The following is a 20,432-nucleotide window of genomic DNA, read 5'->3' as shown; positions in this document are numbered from 1 at the left end:
ATATGCCAGATACTACTGGAATCTCACCCTTCGATTGGATAAAACCCCTCTTTTAAAATCACACAGAAAGCTTCTTTTTACTTGGTCTTCCTGGCACGAGCATGTTCACCTTTAATCCAGTTATTACTTCTCCCCAGGCTTCTAATATTCAAAGTATGAGTTTTTCTCTTGAGATAGAGTCATAGAGGTTTACAGCATGGAAATAGGCCCTTCGGCCCAACTTGTCCATGCTGCCCTTTTTTTTAAACCCCTAAGCTAGTCAAAAGTGTTTCTGGCCGGTTTCGAACCAGGGACCTTTCGCATGTGGGGCAAACGTGATAACCACTACACTACCGAAATAGCTTTCTTTGAGATCTTTCTTCGATATTCTCAATTAAACAAAATCCCAACTCGCCACCAAACTTCTTTCTGCATTGTTCTAACTATGTTAGGGGTTGTGGGTTTTAACAGAAAGAAAAGATTGAGTTTGCACACATAGGTTCAAACAACCACACAACAGATTTTATTGAACAGCTGCTCTCTGCACTGCATCTGAATACAAAACTGAAAGTAAAACAGCAACCTGAGCACCCGAATAACATCATCATCAAATCATGTGATCAACTCTTAAAGCAACCTGCAAACCTTTTTGAATATATAACAATGCCACAATGTACCGACTATTGCAAAATGGCATATACTTAAGACTGAAATAAACAAATTTTTTTTATTCTCAAGGAATCAAGGAGCAAGCACGAAAGTGAAGTTCAACCCCATGATCACCTATAATCAGACAAGCTCAACAGACCACACAGTCTGTTCCTGCTCCTATTTCTTAATTATATTATGTTAGCATGCCTTTCCATTTTCGCTGAGTAACACCACAGGCAATGCATTAGTACATTTTAAATTATTAATGTCTGATGTTTAGATTAGTATTATTGCAACAAACTAAATGGCTAAAACACTTAAGAGTTATGTCAACAAGATTTCAGCAAGAAGATGCCCCTGAAGGTTGCAGTTATATGCTATGAAGTGGTTCAGCTCAAACATCAATACAGAACTCAAAACAAAGCTCAGGGATCAAGTTAGAAATCTGGCCTTTTAGGCACAGGGAAACAGGAATTTTAAATTTATCTTTGTGATCCTCTTAGCCTCTTAATCACTGTGGGAATATTTTTCTTCTTCTTATATCTGAAGTCTGTTGCTCATCAGGAAGTAGACCACTACCCATGCATCCAAAAATGCCCCTTTTGGTGTCCCATTTAATTGAAAAGGTGTCGTGAGCAGTACAATTTGCTTCTACCAGCTGGGAATCATGCAATGTGGGTAACCATCAAAGAATGTTAGGGTAGGGTTGTCAACCGTTCAGAACTATCCTGGCAACTCCAGGATTTCTCCATTGATTGAAGGACACTGTTGCAAGCAGTCCTGGAGAAAAATAATTGTGGTGTTAATAACATTGCGCTCTTTAAAGAAAAAAGACTTTGAACGATTTTGCTAACTAGTTATAAAACAAAATAGTGGAGATAAGGGTATAAAATGATTGAAGTTGAGGTTCGATGATGCAGACAAGCTAGTGGGAGATGATCAAATCCCCCCAAAATAGGTGCAACCAGAGTTATCAACCTTACTGGTCTGAGTGCCCTGGTACTGCATTTTATACGGTAAGAGTTTTAACAACACCAGGTTAAAGTCCAACAGGTTTATTTGGTAGCAAATACCATTAGTGGAAATGTCCACTCCATCTGACGAAGGAGCAGCGCTCCGAAAGCTAATGGTATTTGCTACCAAATAAACCTGTTGGACTTTAACCTGGTGTTGTTAAAACTCTTGCTGTGTTCACCCCAGTCCAATGCCAGCATCTCCACATCACTGCATTGTATGCCAGAGGGTTCCACTGGTGTCCACGGTGGCATATAAATGGATCGTACATTTCATTGTTAAGATTGTTGTGGCATCCAGTCTCACTCTAGGCGTTGGGCACAAAGATCAAGGGCAGAATTTTCCCGTACCACCTGCCATGGGAATCGTAGCGAGCGGGACACAGACCATGCAAAGGTCCATTGACCTTGGGCTGGATTTTCCAGCCTTGGGGCGAGCGCAGCCGCAAAATCCCTACCCAAGTGTCACACACTGAGGGAGTGCTGCAGAGTCAGAAAAGTGTATTTATTAGTGTCCCAAGTACAGCTTACGTTAACACTGCAATGAAGTTATTGTGAAAACTCCCCTAGTCGCTACACTCCGGCGTCTGTTCGGGTACACTGAGGAAGAATTTGGCACGGCCAATGCACCTAACCAGTGCGTCTTTTCAGATGAGACCTTAAACCAAGGTCCTGTCTGTTCGGGCCAATGGCACTACTTTAAAGAAGAACAGGGGAGTTATCATCAGTCAACTGGCCACTACTTATCTCTCAATTGGCAGTAAAAAAAAACGAACTATGTGGTCAGTGGGCAACTTTGTGCAGCTTGCTCAGCACAAATTTCCTACAAGGCAGCAGTGAATTAAAAACTACTTCACTGGCTCTAATAAAGCCCTTTGGAAAGTCCTGAGGTCCTGCTTCAAGTCTTCATCTCAGATCTTGCGTTGAAAGGCTCGGGTTAGGTTTGTTTTTGGGTGTGGAGGATGCTGGCTAGGATCGAAGTTAATGTTTGGCTGTTTTAACCCTGGTCTTACTGAGGCCATTTGGAGGAGCCTGTTGTTTTGGGGTTGCGGGCGGCGGGGCAGGAACGGCCGGTTGCTCTCTCCGCTTTCCTCGACCAAGGCGACGCCCCCAAAGCCCCGCAACCGCCGCCGATTCAAATTTGGCGCCACGAGCAATGGAACGTGGCCCGGATTCCCGCGAGGAGGGCGGTTCGCTGCACCGCGCCCTGCTGAGCCTCCAACCCCTCTGAGTGTGCCCAACCTTGATGCCAAAACCACACAAGAAATTCAGAAGCCTGCAGATATATATATATTCTCTCTCCCACCCTCTGCAACCATCCCTGCAGCCTGTTCCAAATCAGAAACATTAACAAAACAGAGTGTTTTATTTATTTTTTTAACCTCAAATTGGTGCAGTGCCAGCCTTCCAGGATTTGGACTGGAGTCTCCAGCAATTGAAGGTCAATCTCCAGACCACTGCTCTGTTGAACCCGAGAGAAAAGTCATGGGGACAACAAAAGAGATGGGTGGTGGGTCGGGTGTCTGCTTCAGTGCACTGTACAGTTTCATTTGGAGCTGGTGTATTTGGTCACCACCTTTGTCCCCCTCTGACACAGTGTGCTTGGCCAGTTCCCCGGGCGGCAGCAGGCGCAAACAGCAGTCTGGATCTCTTGGGAGCCGATGGTCTGCTGCCTGTTATAATGGGCCAGGCAGGAAGCTTCAGCCATGATGCGCTCAAAAGATGTCGTAGACTAACAAGTTTATGATACTCATGCCCTTGGAGGAGATGCGGGTGTCAAGGTGAACCTGCTTCATCACTTGGTGATGTAGATGAAGTACCTCTTCTTCCTGGACCTCCTCCTCTTCTTGCCACTCTTTGTTGGCAGCTTCTTCTGGGCTTTTTTGGCACCCTTCTTGGAAGCTTGTTCTTTATTTTCTTCAGGCTTGGTGCATGTAGGCTGCAGTGCCACATGCTGTTTGGTTGATAGTCAAGCATCATACAATTGGGTAATAAGTCTTATTGCTTTCCAACTGGTGTAGGAAGGCAGTGCGTCCACAGAGATGGGTGTGTTGGCCAACTGATGGCTGAAGCATGGGGGCAATTAATGTGAGGAAACCTTCAGGGTTACATTTAATCACAGAAAATGCTGGAAAATCTCAGCAGGTCTGACAACATCTGTTGAGAAAGAACAGAACTAACGTTTCGAGTCTGGTCCAGCTCTGACGAAGAGTCATCCAGACTCAAAACATTTATTCCACAGATGCTTTCAGACCTGCTGTGATTTTCCAGCATTTTCTGTTTTTGTTTCAGATTCCAGCATCTGCAGTAATTTTCTTTTATCTTACATTAAACCACAGTTGGCAACTCTAAGGACTTAAATTTTAAGATAGTGATGAATGGGATATGTAGGACAAGGTAATCTCCTAATTCCTTTAATGGGTAATGTGCTAGCACTGTGAGTTCAGAACAATCTTGAAACTTACATGTATACCAACCTAGAATATTAACCAGCAGCAGCAAAACTCCAGTTTCGTTGACAACTCAATTTAGCCCTAATCATGATCTATGACGTGCAATTACAGTGGGTGTGCAGATTTTTTGCAAAACCTAAATTGTACATATATTAGGTATCACTAATAGCAGAAGGCTGTTTGCACACATGCCACAGCCTATTTGCTGTGGAAACCCTCATCCACGCTTCAGTTACCTCCAGTCTACCTATGTTCACGGGACCATCTCCACCATCTGTAAAATTGAGCTCATCCAAAACTCTGCTGTCCATATCCTGACTTGCATTAGTTACCCATTAATACTCTACATGCTGAGCTATATTGGATGCTAGTCCAGCAACACTTCAGATTTAAGACTCTCATACTTGTGTTCAAGGCTGTTCCCAAGCCTATCTCTGTAACCTCCTGCTGTTCCCAACCCTATCTCTGTAACCTCCTACAACCTTGAGAATTCTGCCTTCCTCCAATCTGGACTCATACATCCTTGATTTTCTTAACATCTTCAACACCTAACTGGAAACCGTACTTTCAGTTGTCGGCCTTAAATTCTGGCATTCCCTCCCTAAATCTTTCAATTTCTCTCACCTCCTTTCAGACATTTCTTAAAACTTATCTTTTTGACCAAACTCTTAGTTACTTGCCCTAATGCCTCCTAATGTGGTTCTTTGTCAATTATTTTCTAATCATACCCATGTAAAGCTCCTTGGGAATATACAATATTAAAGGTGCTTTTTCAATGTAAGATTATATATACGTGTTTCACAGGAGCATTATCAAACAGGGCTATTATTGTTTGATAAATTCAATCAACACTGACATTACAAATTAAAGTCTGATCCTTTGTCAATCTGCTACTTCTCAGAGACAAGGCAAAGCCTGTGGAACATGGAATAGAATTGGTACATAAAAACCTTACAAAAACATTTCAGTTTATCATCCTGGTACACTACCAAACTTACCCAAATATCAGAATAAACATTGAAAATCTGGAGAAAAAGGGCTCTCTTTATTTAGAAACAATGGTGAGGACAAAATATTTCTGGAGCAAAAAGGATAAAAGTCCCAAATGTGTAACACGTTCCAACAATTTAACTGAAGCACCAATCTAGAAATAATGCCCAATGTTTCAACTTTTAACTGAGATGCTATCTGCCCTTTCAGGTGGATAGAAAAGACCCCTTGAAAAGGAAGTCTTGTAGATTTATGGTCATTGCCTCATTGCTTTCTATGGAACTTTGCTGTACGCGCACAAATTGGCTGCTGCAAATCCTGCATTATAAGTGGCAAAAAATGAAAATGCTGGAAAATCTCAGTAGGTCTGACAGTACCTGTGGAGCTCTATTCTCTCTCCATAGATGCTAAGAGTTTCCAGCATTTTCGGCTTTTGTTTTGGATTCCAACATCTGCAATATTTAGCTTTTATCTGTATTATAAGTGACTGTCTTTCAAAACTATTTTATTTGTTGTAAGAAGCTTTAGGACGTCCTGTGCAATTTTATTTGTTTTTTGCTTGATAATTCTGTGGGACATTTTGGATTTTGATCATGTTAAAGACAAGTTGTTGTCATGAAGGATGTTATATAAATGCAAGTCTTTTGTTTATATGTCTTCGGGTATTCTGGTCCACTGACATGTTTAGGTGAGCTTTCCTTTGAGGTTGCAACCAAATGCATTTGCGAGACCCTTTGATGGGATTTTTTCAGGGATTAACGTGTTATGAAAGGTTTATGAAGACATCAGTGGAGCCTTCAGGTATTTCCAGGGGCTGGGCAACAAGAGCATCCTTCTTGAGACTGAACAACGTCAGGACTAGCAAAGCCCTCTGCCTTCCCCGCCACCCTCCGCACTGGGTGCCCGTAGGTCAGGAGCGTGGGACTGAAGTGCAAACAAAACATCAATAAAAGGTTTTTAAGCTAACTAAAAAGGGAGTGCAGTCTATAACATTGAACGTAAACAACAGCAGCGGTCAATCTTTTTGACTAACCAATCAGACTAATCAAATTAACTGACGGACAAATTAAAAGCCCCCAAAAAGGGAACCGCCCGAAACAAAAGACAAAGTAGAAAGGAGGCTTAAAAACATCAAAAAAAGGGTCAATAATACACCCCAGCCCCTGCGCTGCCCAATGGGCATGGAAAGCTTCTGCGCTGCCCAATGGGCATGGAAGGCCTCTACAGTGCCCTTGGACACAAATGCTCCCTCTTCAGGGACACCTGGCCACGAACGTAGCTGCAGTAGAGGGGCAGACAGTCGGGTCGGAAGACCCCCTCGGTCGCCCGCTACCTATTTATTATAGAATCCCTACAGTGCATAAAGAGGCCATTTCGCACATAGAGTCTGCACCGATCACAATCCCATCCAGGCCCTATCCCCGTAACCCCACTTATTTACTCTGCTAACCGACACCAATCAACCTAAGCCTCACATCTTTGGACTGTGGGAGGAAACCGGAGCACCCGGTGGAAACCCACGCAGACACGGGGAGAACGTGCAAACTCCACACAGTTACCCAAGCCGGGAATCGAACCCAGGTGAGGCAGCAGTGCTAACCACTGTGCCACCGTGAATTTATGGCAAGTTTGGCCAAGCTCAGGAGGAGGTCCTTCGTCTTCCCTGCCCCCCTCCACACTGGGTACCCATAGATCACGAGTGTGGGACTAAAGTACAAACAAAACATCAATAAAAGGTTTTTGAGGTAAGGAAGTGCAGTACAGTCAGGGTTTATTTTTTATATGGCAGATATATTGATTAGCCTGGAACCCAGCACTAGAATTAAACAATTCCAGTATAAAATCGATGATTATTCGGGGAGTAAGAAGCTCTGTCACTTCAAACTGACAATTGCCATTTTATTTCGCAACTACTGTACATAAAGGCACATTGCCACAACAGATCAATGTACAAGATCTTCTCATGACCAGCATCCGCAGTGCCTCTAAACTGATGGTCTTAGAAAAAGATGTATAAACAGAAGCGTCAGAGTCCATTTGCCATGTAAGATTTAACAAAGCCTGGTCAGTACTGCATCTTCAGCAGTCGTTCACCTGGACCTCTGCCTCATCTTTCGCCTTTTACGCTTCAGCCTGCGCATGCGCTTCTTCCGCCACTTCGCTCTCATGTCGACAAGGATCTCAAAACCCCAGAACCGAAAGAAGGAGGCGCGCTCGACCCATTGCCCTCTTTTTAGGTCAAACCAAATAAACAAACTCAGATTAAGTCAGGACAAAGTAAAAGGGGCAGCTCCCCAAAAGGAGGGGGAACAGCCCGAACAGAAATCAAAGTACAAAGGAAAAGCGCTCGACCCATTGCCCACATGAGCAGCGTTGTGTCCCTTCTGATTCGGTCCTCCGTCTTCCCGTGGTGCTTTTCGGCTCAGGCCTCCAGCCTTCCCGTCATTCCTTCTGGCGTCGGGGGATTGAGGTCCTCCGCTTTCCCATCAGCTATCTCGGCTCGCGGTCCTCCAGTTTCCCGTGATTCTGCGCGGCACTGGCGGTCCTCCGCTGGCCCATGGTCCTCGGGAAGAGGGGGGGAAGGTGACGGAAAGGACGGATTGAAGGATGGCTGCTTACTTGACGCACCAGCAGAAAGTACTTCGACTTTACAAACGGGCTCTGCGGCACTTGGAATCCTGGTGCATTTTCAGGTTGGGTCTTCATCCCGCTTGAGGCGATGCAGTGACGGGGGTTGAGAGTTAGGGAAAGTGGCGGAGTTGGATTGACAAGAGGTGCAGTCAGTGGTCGATCTCCAAAAGATTCTTGGTTGAAATGCATTGAGGAGATGTTTTGTTTTAGTATTTTGTTTACCATTTGACGGTTCTGATGCACTATGACAGAATGCAAAAATGGAACATAGGAATTAGGAGCAGAAGTCGGCAAATTCGTGGCACAGTGGTTAGCACTGCTGCCTCACAGCGCCAGGGACCCGGGTTCAATTCCAGCCTCGGGTCACTGTCTGTGTGGAGTCTGCACTTTCTCTTCTTCTGCGTGGGTTTCCTCCAGGTGTTCTGGTTTCCTCCCACAGTCCAAAGATTGGCAGGTTAGGTGGATTGGCCGTGCTAAATAGACCCTTAGTGTCAGGGGGACTAACAGGGTAAATATGTGGGGTTACGGGAATAGGGCGTGGGTGGGATTGTGGCCAGTGTGGACTCGATGGGCCGAATGGCAGCCCCCTGCACTGTATGAAATTCAGCCTTTTGAACCTGTTCCACCATTCAATCAGATCATGGCTGGTCTCAAATCCACCACCCTAGCTGTTTCCCCATATCCTCTTATCCCTTTTTATTAGAAAAGTGCTTGTCAATCAGAAAATTGTGCCTTTTCATGTTTGTTGCAGTTGTCAGTAGAAAAATACCGCTGATGCTGGGAATCTGAAATAGGAAAGGCTGCAAACACTCAGCAGGTCAGGCAGCATCTGTAGGGAGAGGAGCCTTTCAGATGAAGAGTCTTTGATCCAAAATGTTAACCTAATTTCTCTCTTCGTAAATGCTGTGTGATTATTGTCTTTGTTGCTTTGGTTCCAGCTCCATACAACCAATTTATTACAACCGAGTTTTGTTTTAAGGCTTTGACGTAAATTTGGAGCCAGTAAACAGTTTCCCATCTTCACAGCTCCAAAACCCAAGCCGCGATTAATTTCTAGCTTGAAACTGAATAATTTTTAACAATTTGTACTTGAAGCCTTTCAACAATACATATTCCCCTGAGCAGAATATACATTGTCCACACTGTCTCCTAAGATTATTTAATTTATTGCAAGGAATGCCATTTGCATTCTAATCTAATTTTCACAGTAAAAGGTCTCAACACCAGGTTAAAAACCAACAGGTTTATTTAGAATCACAAGCTTTCGGAGCGCTGCTCCTTCATCAGGTAGCCTGGTGTTGTGAGACTTCTTATTGTGCCCACCCCAGTCCAATACCAGCATCTCCACATCATGCATAATTTTCATAGACAACTATTAAGAACTAATGAGCTGATTTCAGTGTGAGGATTAAGAATGTTATATGTATTAAATTAGAAATGAAATCAACATACTAGAATAACAGGTTGACCACTGATAAAGTTGTTAGCATTTTGAGGAAGGAAGAATCTTTCACCAGGAACTGGTTTCCAAGCCTCTATGAAAATCCAAGTTTTGCCTGCGAATCTTCATCTGGTGTGACTTATCACAATTCATGTGAGGCTTTGTTTAAAAATTAGACAATATTTTCTGTGTATATGTTAGATAAAACTTATAGAATGATACACTCTTGGGCTAGTACTTGTACCAGATTAATTTATTTTTGCAGTCACTGGATCATTATAAATATGTGATCATCTTTTGGGGGCAATCTTGTTCCGAGCAACAACAATACCAAAAGTATGGCAATTTAAAGATCTGCCACCTTGGTCTCAATGTCAGAATTTTCCTTTGTGCTGAAAAATGACAAATCTGAATTTGTTTTTCGTGTCGTGCATTAATTGGGTCTTAAGGGAGAGTGGTTACTAAGTTAAAGTAGCTATACGGTCAGTTTACAATAAATCACAAATCTTGTACAAGTATTTTTAGAACAAGTGAATTGTATTGTTCTAATATGCAAGCAAGATAATGAATATTGAGTTAGTGTTGCATGTAGACTTGGTACCACAGTTGTCTACTCTGTTGAAATTAAATAGTTTTATTCATAAGATTATGAAGCAATATCTGACATTTGGTACGTTGTTGAAGTACTGCCTTTCCAATTTGTACCGGGTCTCTCTATTGAGTTAAGTAATTTAAGATGTTGGCGTGTCTTCTGCTTCTTAATATTGTTTTCATCCAAAATACATATTGATTTGCATCCTTTGTTTATCCTTTCAAAATGTGTACACCCCTGAAGACTAAGCCATCTGGGTATGCTTCTTTTCATCCTCAAGGTACTTGCCTCTGTAGGTTGTTTCTCTTGACCCCTCTTCTATGAAAAGTATTTCCTTTTACCAATCTAACTACAATGCTATTGCTCATTCACTGGTACTTTGGAATGTTATTGAACCTTTGTTAACTGTTATCACTTTGAAAGTTGTAAATTAATCCATGAACACCAGTATAGCTTTGAGGACAAACTTATTATATATTGTTTGTTCTTGGGATATGAGCGATGCTGCTGAATTCTTTGGCTCTCCTGACATGCTCTGAGGAGGTAATTGTATGCTGCTGCTTTGAACCATTGCAGTTCTTGAGGTGATAATATTTGGTAGACGATTCCACAATTTTGACACTGGATGGTGTGTGACTTGGAGATGCTCTTGAAGGTGATTGCGTTCCTATTTTATCATTCAAGGTGGTAGAGGTTGCAAGATTAGGAGGTGGTGTTGAAATAATTTTGAGAACTTGACTGCAGTGCATCCTGTACATGACTCAATTACAGCCACATTGTGCTGTTAATGAAGGGACTAAATATCGAGTCTAGTGGTAGAGGTGCCAGTGATTTAGATTGTTCTTGTCCTGGATAGTGTTGTGCTCTCTTGACTACTAATGTAATTGCATCCAGCCAAGGAAATGGCGAGTAATGCATCACACCCACAACTACAGCTTTGTGGATGATGGACTTGGTGAGGCACTCATTGCAGAGTCATGACCTCTTCCCTGCTCACATCACTTTATTAATCTGGCTGATCCAATTAATTTCTAGTTAGCTGGGGAGAGGTGACAGTTGAAGGCTGGATGGATAATTAGACATTTTCTTGGAGATGGTCATTGCTTGATACTTGTGTGGCATGAATGTAACCTGCCATACTGGATATAGACGACAGGGCAGCTATGGTGGGCAACTTAATTGTGAATGGAGCTAAACTGTATACAATTGTCCACAAATAGTGTTGGATTTAGGATGTTTCTCTGAGATACTTCTGCAATGGGATCCAAGGGCTGCAACGATTGGCCTCCAATAATCAACTTCCTTTGTGTCAGATATGATTCGAGCTAAGGTGTTCTCCTTCATGCTCATTGATCCGATTTTACTTCGTAGTCTTTATCCCTTCCTATCACTGATCCCTCCCACTCAACCAAATGTATCCAACATTTTGCCGATAGTTTCACACTGCATTCAACATCCTCAGATACTGCCACGATTTTGAACACCGTATAATGGGTGAATCAATACATTTGATCTTCATGCCCCTTACTGTACAATGAACATGTTTTTTGAAAAAATATAAAAGAAAACAGTTCCTTCACATCTCTTACACAATTAAAACAATCATCATTTACCTGTGATGTCTTGACCTCTAGTCTCCGTCTACCAATATTCTTTGCCACGTCCTCTTCCACACCTCCAAAGTGCTCTCTTGTTGGAAATTTCCTCTGAGATGCTGTTTCATCTTGTGAACGTCACAAAAGCCAGTACATAGTCGTGTAGCACAGAGGCGGCCATTCAGCCTCCCAAGTTCATGCTGCCTCTTTGTTCTAATATTCTAGGATGGTGAGCAAAATGTGGCGTAGGGGTAGGATCAAACTTGGCATTGAGCGGTGATGTATAATGGCATCTAGTAGGAGAAACACCACTGAAGAGAAATGTATTTGAACACTGATTTCTGTTTTAAATTTAATCTTGTAAAGGGACTTCAATCAATTTGAAAACACTAATTGTTATTTCTGTTTAACCAGTACCTCTTTGCATTTGTGATATTCTGTGAAGGATAGCAAACCATGCTGAAATGGTACCGCACTAACTGCAGAATATCTTTCAAATTTTAGGCTTTTGATTTTGGGATGAATGTTTGCTTCCTCATTCTTCAAATCCCTAGTGTTACGTTTTCTGGTTTTATCAGGGTTAAGTACTTTTGACAGGGCTGCACATCTAACTTATCCTTCCTTTTAAACCCACAAGCCCCCTCCTCTAAATAGAACATCCAGCTTTCTTGAAGAATTCGATGGGTTTCACCTCCAATGCTCTACCACTGCTTTTCCAGCTTGTTTGGATGAGAATGAGGACTGCAGGGTGGATGAGCTAACTGGCCATGGCACCGTGGTATAGGAAGCCATTCAAGCAGGAGGCATACCTAGGAATGTAGTGGTAGTAGGAGACAATATAATTGGAGGGATTGACACCATTTTCTGCAACAAAGAGTGCAAGTCCAGATGGCTGTGTTGCTTGCCTGGTAGCATGGTGCAGGACATCTGCACAGCGCTGGAGAGGAACTTGCAGTGGGAGGGTAAGGACCCAGTCATCATGGTCCATGTAGGTACAAATGACATAGACAGGACAAAGAAAGAGGTTCTGCACAGTCAGTTTGAGGAGCTTGGCACCATATTAAGCACAACCTCAAAATTCATAATCTCTGGAATTATACCTGAGCCACGTGTAAATTGGCATAGGACAAATCAGATTAGGGAGATGAATGCATGGCTCAAAGACTGGCGTGGGAGAAGTAGGTTCCAGTTCGTGAGGCACTTGCCGCAGTACTGGGAAAAGTGGGATCTGTACAATTGGGACAATCTCCACCTGAACCATGCTGGAACCGGTGTTCTTGCAAGCTGCATAGCTAGGGTAGTAGAGAGGGTTTTAAACTAAGTAGTGTGGGTAAGGGATCAATTGAGGAGATTGGTAAATCAAAGAGTAGACACAAGGCAAAAGAGAAAAGTACTATAGGAAATGAAAAACAAACTGACAGAACAGTAAATCAACAGATGAGACTAGAGGTTAGAAAAAGAATAAAAGGTTAAAACTAAAATCTATATCTAAATGCACAAAGCATTCAAAACAAAACTGATGGACTGAGAGCACACGTAGAAATAAGTAAGTATGATTTGATAGCCGTTGCAGAGACATGGCTGCAGACTTGGATTGGGACCTGAATATTGAAGGATACAGGATATTTAGGAGGACAGAAAACAAGGAAAAGTTAGGCTTGGCTCTGTTAGTTAATTATGGTATTAGCACAATGGAGAGGGAGGATCTAATGAGTAAGAAAATGTCCAAGGGATGGACGCACCATCCTGGTTAACTAGAAAAGTTAGAGAGTCGGTCAGGCTTTTAAAAAAAGAGGTACAATTGTGCAAAGACAAGTCAGAAGATTGGACAGAATATAAGGAACAGCAAAGGATGACTAAAAGATTAATAACGAGGGAAAAATTAGGGTTGAGAGAAAGCTAGCCAGAAATGTAAAAATAGATAGAAGTTTCTATAAATATCTGAAAAAGAAATGAGTTAAAGTGAGTGTTGGTTCTATAGGAAGTGAGTTTGGAGAATTGATAATGGAAAACAAGCAGATGCCAGAGAATTGAACAGGTATTTTGTATTAGTCTTCACTGCAACGGATACAAGTAACACCCCAGATGTAGCTATAAACCAGGGAGAGAGGAACTCGGGTAAATTATAGTCACCAGAGAAGTGGTACTGAGTGAATGGTTGGTGCTGCAGGCTGACAAATGTCTGGATCCTGATGGATTTCAGTCTGGGTCTTAAAAGAAGTGAAATAGTTGATGTTTACTTTCTCTTCACCACTTATTCCATTCCAGGATCATGGAGAACCTGAGCCTATCCCGACAGACACTGAGCGCTAGGCAAGATACACCCAGGACGGGACACCAGTCCATCACAGGGCACGCATTCTCACTCAAGATAGTTGATGCATTAGTTTTAATTTTCCAAAACACCATAAATTTGATAAAGATCCCATTAGATTGGAACTTAACAAATGTAACTCAATTATTCAAAAGGGAGGGAGACGAGAAGCAGAAACTACAGCCAGTTAGCTTAACATCTGTCATGGGGAAAATGTTAGGGGCTATTATTAAAGAAGTTGTAGAATCAGAATGGTTTTGTGAAAGGGAAATCATGTTTAACCAACCTTATTGGATTTTCTTTGTGGAAGTAACATGTTTTGTCAATAAAGGGGAACTAGTAGATGTACTGTGCTTAGATTTCCAGAAGGCATTTGATAAAATGTCACATCAAAGGTTATTGCAGAAATTAAAAGCTCATATTGGGGGTAACATATTTGCATGGATAGAAAATTAGCTAGCTAACAGGAAGCAGAGTAAGCATAAATTGGTCTTTTTCAGGTTGACATGGTGTACCACAGGAATCAATGCTGAGACCTCAACTGCTAAAAATATATATAAATGAGTTGAATGATGGGATGGTTGCCAAATTTGCTGATGACACAAAGATAGGTAGATAAGTAAGTTGTGAAGAGAACAAAAATAGATAGGTTAAGTGAATGGGCAAAGATCTGGCTATTGGAGTATAATGTGGGAAATGTGAAATTGTCCATTTTGGCAGGAAAAATAGAAGAGAAGCAAATAGAAATGGTGAGAGATTGCAGAGCTCTGAAATGCAGTATTGGTCACATTTAAGGAAGGATGTAAATGCTTTGAAAGCAGTTCAGAGAAGGTTTACCAGACTGATGCCAGGAATGGTAGGGTTATATGAGGAAATGTTGGACAGACTAGGCTTGTATATGCTGGAGTTTAAAAGAGTAAGAGGTGGCTTGATTGAAACAAAGAAGATCCTAAGCGACCTTGACAGAGAGGATGTTCCCTCTTATGAGAGAATCTAGAACTATGTGTCACTGTTAAGGGATTGCCCATTTAAAATGGAGATGTGAGATCATGAGTCTTTGGAACTCTCTTCCTGAAAAGGTGGTGGAAGCCTTTGAATATTTTTAAGGCAGAGGTGGATGGATTCTTGATAAGCAAGGGGGATAGGGTAGGCGGGATGCAGATTTGAGGTTACAATTAGATCAGCCATGATCTTATTAAATGGTGGAGCAGGCTCGAGTAGCCGAACAGCCTACTCCTGCTCCTTGTTTGTACGTTTATATGCACTATATTGGTGTTAACTGATTTGAGATAAAGAGCATTTCACTTTCTCAGTATCAAATGGCACTATTAGCATAGGGCACACTTTACAAACAATCCGTAGAGGCTCAGTGGAACAGAGATGTTGAGTATGCCGCCTTCTAACACTAGAGACAAATCTTAATTGGTATTTGAAGCAAGGAAACGGGCACAATAGTAATATTGGGTTACACCTACCACCATTTTAATAAAAATAGGAATGCAAAATTGTTGGAATGAGTTGTGAAAATACAGTTCTTGCGTTAACGCAACATACCACTGGTTTGTTACATTTACTTTGTTTTTTCCTGCTTAGGGACAAGTACCGTTTTTATGCCTGCATGCTGCGAGCAAGATTTGATGAACGTAAAGATGAAAAAGATATGATAAAGGCTACTAAACTGCTGAAAGCTGGTGAGGAGGAATTCTGGACACTGCAACATCCACAGCCCTACATTTTCCCTGATTCACCAGGAGGCACATCCTATGAGAGATATGATTGCTACAAGGTGCGAGGTGAAATCCATACTGTATAAAACTAATGCATTATAGATAGCTTATTATGAGGTATCTTATTAAATGCTTTTTAAAAGTCCAATTAAACCGTCTGTTTTCCTTCATTCACTATACTGGTGAATTCCTAAAAATATATAATCAAATTGATAATGTGTGACCTTTTCGGAGTCTGTTAGGTAACCCTGGTATGTCCAAAGATGTGTAGGTTACAGAGATTGCTAAATTGCCCCATAGTGTCCAAAGTTGTGTGGGTTAGGTGGATTAGCCATGGTAAATGCTCTTTCGGAGGGTCGGTACAGACTTGATGTACTGAATGGCCTCTTTCTGTACTGTAGGAATTCTATGAAATTCTCTAAATGATATATTGCATCTCCTAATGATTTCCATAGGCATATTACCCAAGTTACATTCATAGGTCCATAATTCAAGTCTGCCTTTATCTTCTTTTATGGAGATTAGAGCTACATGAGTTTCCCAGAAGAACCTACACTCCAGCGAACTATTAATGATGCAGGCAAGGGACTTGCACAGCTTCTGCCCAATCTTCTTAAAGAACCTTGGGTGGACAACATCCTGGCCATCAGCCCCCTCTCTATTTTAAAGTTCTTTATACTTTCTAAATAGCGTGTTCATCAATTTTAAAATCTTAGGACTGAGTTGAGGAGGACAACCCAAAGGGTTGTGAATCTGTGGAATTCCCTGCCCAGTGAAGCAGTTGAGGCTAGCTCATAGTTTTTAAGGCGAGGATAGATACATTTTTGAACAGTAAAGGAATTAAGGGTTATGGTGAGCGGGTGGGTAAGTGGAGCTGAGTCCATAAAAAGATCAGCCATGATCTTATTGAATAGTGGAGCAGGCTCAAGTGGCCAGATGGCCTACTCCTAGTTCTTAAGTTCTTACTGATGACACAATTTAGTTCCAGTTGTACATCACCTTTGAGTGAAGATTGAGACAAAATACCGATTTCATCTACCCATTATACATCACGAGTCCTTTCTAACCTGTCTTCGCTCCAAATCTCAATAGAATCTTTGACTTTGACTCTTCGTAGCTGACAATGGTTTTCCTGGCCAACACTTTGATAAACGATCCTCTGTTTCCATTAACCTTTTAGCTGATCTGAAAGCTGCCTTAGTTATCTTTAAACTGTTCTTGAAATGAAACTCTGCTGCTTGCTTCAAGCAAGGATTGTTCAGGGATAATCAGTATTTTTTATTATCTACCGTCTGGTGAAATTAGTTATTTGTAGGAATTCTACTGATTCAGTGGCTGAGAGTTTCTAACTCAGCACAGACCTGGAATGTCCAACCTGCTTATCCAGGGCTTGGATTTTTATTTTGAGCTTGGAAGATTTTAAGAACACAAGTGTAGGGAAAAGTCTGTTGTCTTGGTGCTTTAAGTCTGTGGGGTAACCTGATGCAGGGTTTAAGCAAGATTCTGAAATTCATAGACCTAAGTCGTGATAGAAACATAGCTGCTTTTTCACTCACTTGTATCATGCCAGTGGGTGACTTGAAGATTTCTCGACTCATTCTCCAAAGTTGTTGATGCTCTTTGACTGATGCACAAAATTCTAAGTTTATTTTTCTGCCCAGAAGCTATTTTTTCAAACCCTGATTTTTAAATTTTAGTGAAGATATGTTTTTCTCTCCTGATAGACACCTGAATCCTATCTGGATTATTGGCATCCGTCTGAGAAGGCAATGTATCCAGATTACTTTGCCAAGCGAGAGCAATGGAAGAAGCTGCGCCTCCAGAATTGGGATAGAGAGGTGGGTACAAGCCCTTTGTGGTGTTTGCTTTCCATTTGCTTAAAAAGTAATTTCATAGGGGCGGCACGGTGGTTAGCACTGCTGCCTCACAACGCCAGGAACCCGGTTCGATTCCCAGCTCGGGTCACTGTCAGTGTGGAGTCTGCACGTTCTCCCCCTGTTTGCGTGGGTTTACTCCGGGTGCTCCGGTTTCCTCCCACAGTCCAAAGACATGCTGGTTAGGTGGATTGGCCATGCTAAGTTTTCCCTCCATGTACCCGAACAGGCGCCGAAGTGTGGCGACTAAGGGATTTTCAAGTAACTTCATTGCAATGTTAAATGTAAACCTACTTGTGACAATTAAATAAACTTTAAATATTGAATAAATACCGTCTGCAGTATTGTGTAAATCATCCATGCAATCAGATGTATTAATCAACAGCCATAAGAGGTTGTGATGAAAGTACAGAAGTTGAACAGCATTTGCTTGTAAAGAAATTGTGGGCGATAATTTAATTTATTGCATTTCCATTTAAAAATAAGACTGTTACTTTGAAAAATACTTTCATTGGGATGTGTCAATCTATGTCTCGTCAGCAGAAAGAAGTTCTGTAAATTATTTTAAAAAGGAATTAGTTGGGTGACTGTAAAAGGAATATTAAAGAGTATGGAGAACAAGCAGTAGAGTGGATTAGAAGAAGCAATTTGTGAAATGGATATAGAAAGATTTTGCTGTAATATTCTCTTATTCCTGGCTTATCACCTGCACAAAATCCTTTCAGCATATTTTGGTGAGGTGATGTCTTTTGATTATTAGACTCCTCAGATCAGAAACCCAATGAATAGAAATCAACTTTTACTGTTATGTTACAGTTGTATGAATGTGGCTACTGTAATCTGATTGCTTAATGGAGGACCTGTATCTCCCATTCCTCTGAATTGCTCCTCTTGCAGAATTGTGGGGGTGAGTCCCTTTTCCCACATTGATCACTTATCCCACTGGTCAACAAATAATTATGTTTGACATGAGTGCCTAAAATTATGATGGAGCTGGGGAATAGTGTAGATGGACTTTCTAGTGATTGTGAACAAGAAGACATAGGTTTATTATTAAACAAAATAGATTTACAGCAAGCAGAAGCTTTTTACACTGTGGGTGAGGCTCTGAAATGCACTGCTGGAATTAGTGACTCGAGCAGACACCATGAAACATTTAAGAGTATATATTTGATTTGAATGCAAAGAATATGAGAACAGAACAGGCATGTAAAACTGCCTACATGAATGCTAAACATCAAAATGGACGGTTTGGGCCAAACAACCTATCGGTCTTGTAATTTCTATATAAAAGAAAGACAGATTTGTATTTCAGTTGCATGACATTCCAAATCACTTTACAGTCAATTATGTAATGAAATATAGTCAGTGTTGTAACACAGGGAAACGCATGAGCTAATTTGACTACAATTGTACCTCTTGCCCACTCATCATTGCATGAGTGATTGGAAATTTAGTTTGTAAAGAAATATCCATCCTATCACTCAAATGACACTGTCTGACATTCCATTCCATGTCCTGATGGGGATGTTTAACGCTGATGTAAGCACAAAAAACACTGTCCTCAAAGGGCACCTTAGGCACACTCAGCCAGGTGATTGGATAAGCAGATGGAGATTAAAAGTCTATAGTAAAAATTGGTTTACATTTTTTTTGAGCACAACTGTAACTATAATCTGGCCATGGACAACAAAAAAGATGTCAGTCATGAGTTATGGTGGGCAGAAGTATACCTGAAGTATGGATTTGGACCCAAATTAGAAGTTAAATCATTGCAAGCAAATTAAAACTGCATTTTGTAATTGCTTGATGCTGATAGTGTAGAAGGAACAGAAGGGTATCTATGTGGTAATATTTTTTCCTCCCCTCTAGGTGAAGCAACTGCAAGAGGAAGTGACTGATAATCCTCAGAGTGAGGCTCTGCCCCCTGCTCGTGAGGGTGAATTTCCACCACTGTGGTGGAACATTGTCACAAGACCCCGTGAACGCCCATCGTAAGAGACAGAACCAATAACGGATAGAAAAAGATGGTCCCAGTGTTGTCAGCAGCAGATTATTTATCAAGAGTTGATGCCTACACTGTTTTGAAATGTTTCTGTAACCTTAATGAAGTCTAATAAATACCTGAAAATAAATGTTTGTGTTCATTTTACACTACCCCCAAAGAAACTTGCTTAAAATGAAGGATATTCCCGGTTTACATCAGCGTTTCACATTCTTTTATCCTTTAACCTAAAATATTACTGCTTTTTTTTAAAGAAAAATTTCTTGTCTGTTTTCTGTGTTTTAACTGTCTTTCCTGACTTAAAAATTCCCTGGTGGGTAATGACTTTTCCCATTGCGTCCATCCGTCGCAGGTAATTCCCCATTTTCCACAGCAGAACCAACGAGCTCAGAGCATCTATTTAGCACATGCTCATATCTGAAGCCCAGGCCTAAATCAGGATGGTTAAAATAGACACCCTTGTGCCCGCGCTGGACTTGTCCAAATCAGATGTTATTCTGAGATAACCAAGGAAAACTAGTGGAAAGCTATCCAATATCTCTGTTAAAATTTCTCCATTGCCTCCACCCCTCCCCCCTTTCATACATCACAATTCTCTGCACACCTCCATTTCTGGCCTCTTGTACATTTTGGTGACTGTCTCCCATCTTTATCTAGCCAAGTCTCCAGCTTCTAAACCTGTCCCAAAATCTTCCCACGTGGTTCAGCACCAGCCCTGTCCAGCAGTGCTTGCACCACTGCTAAATTGTTTGCTCTTAGTGAAATTCTGATTCAATTCTGGATTAAATTGCCGACCTATACACTTCAAAATGTGTACAGGATATACCTTTGGATATTCGTTTCTAGTTTCTCATGGCATGTAATGCGCTTACTATCCATAGGGGGCATTTAGATATGAAACTAGATTTTTATAAACCCAGGAGTACAACTCATAATTTAATGGAGCAGATTTTCCTTTCAAAGCTGTTATATTCCATAAATATTTGAGTATATCATGGACTGCTGCATTCTGATAACACTACTTAAAGGCACCATCTTACCACATAACCTGGGATGACAGTTCTCTTTTTTGCAAAAACCACTGACATCTATAGCACAGTTGTACTATTTAGCCCATTGTGGATGCTGGCTCTGCCAGCGTAACGAAAACTACTCTCACCTCAGTTC

General features: G+C 41.5%; 1 protein-coding gene across 2 annotated transcripts; it reads left to right on the top strand.

Annotated features, from left to right (window-relative positions):
- Positions 1-7,595: 7,595 nt before the first annotated feature.
- Positions 7,596-19,395, top strand: ndufb9 (NADH:ubiquinone oxidoreductase subunit B9). 2 transcript variants are annotated; one of them, XM_078216801.1, is made up of 4 exons: positions 7,596-7,779; positions 15,253-15,445; positions 17,111-17,224; positions 19,133-19,395. In XM_078216801.1, the coding sequence occupies exons 1-4, from the start codon at positions 7,694-7,696 to the stop codon at positions 19,256-19,258; spliced, it is 519 nt and encodes a 172-aa protein (XP_078072927.1). In that variant the 5' UTR covers positions 7,596-7,693; the 3' UTR covers positions 19,259-19,395. The 2 variants fall into 2 exon arrangements, with proteins under 2 accessions (XP_078072927.1, XP_078072928.1); XM_078216802.1 differs by lacking the exon at positions 7,596-7,779 and adding an exon at positions 9,999-10,030.
- Positions 19,396-20,432: the final 1,037 nt, after the last annotated feature.

Source organism: Mustelus asterias, chromosome 7 (genome assembly GCF_964213995.1).
Source record: "Mustelus asterias chromosome 7, sMusAst1.hap1.1, whole genome shotgun sequence".
NCBI classification, from domain to species: domain Eukaryota; kingdom Metazoa; phylum Chordata; class Chondrichthyes; order Carcharhiniformes; family Triakidae; genus Mustelus; species Mustelus asterias.
This window is presented reverse-complemented; position numbering and strand designations above follow the sequence as displayed.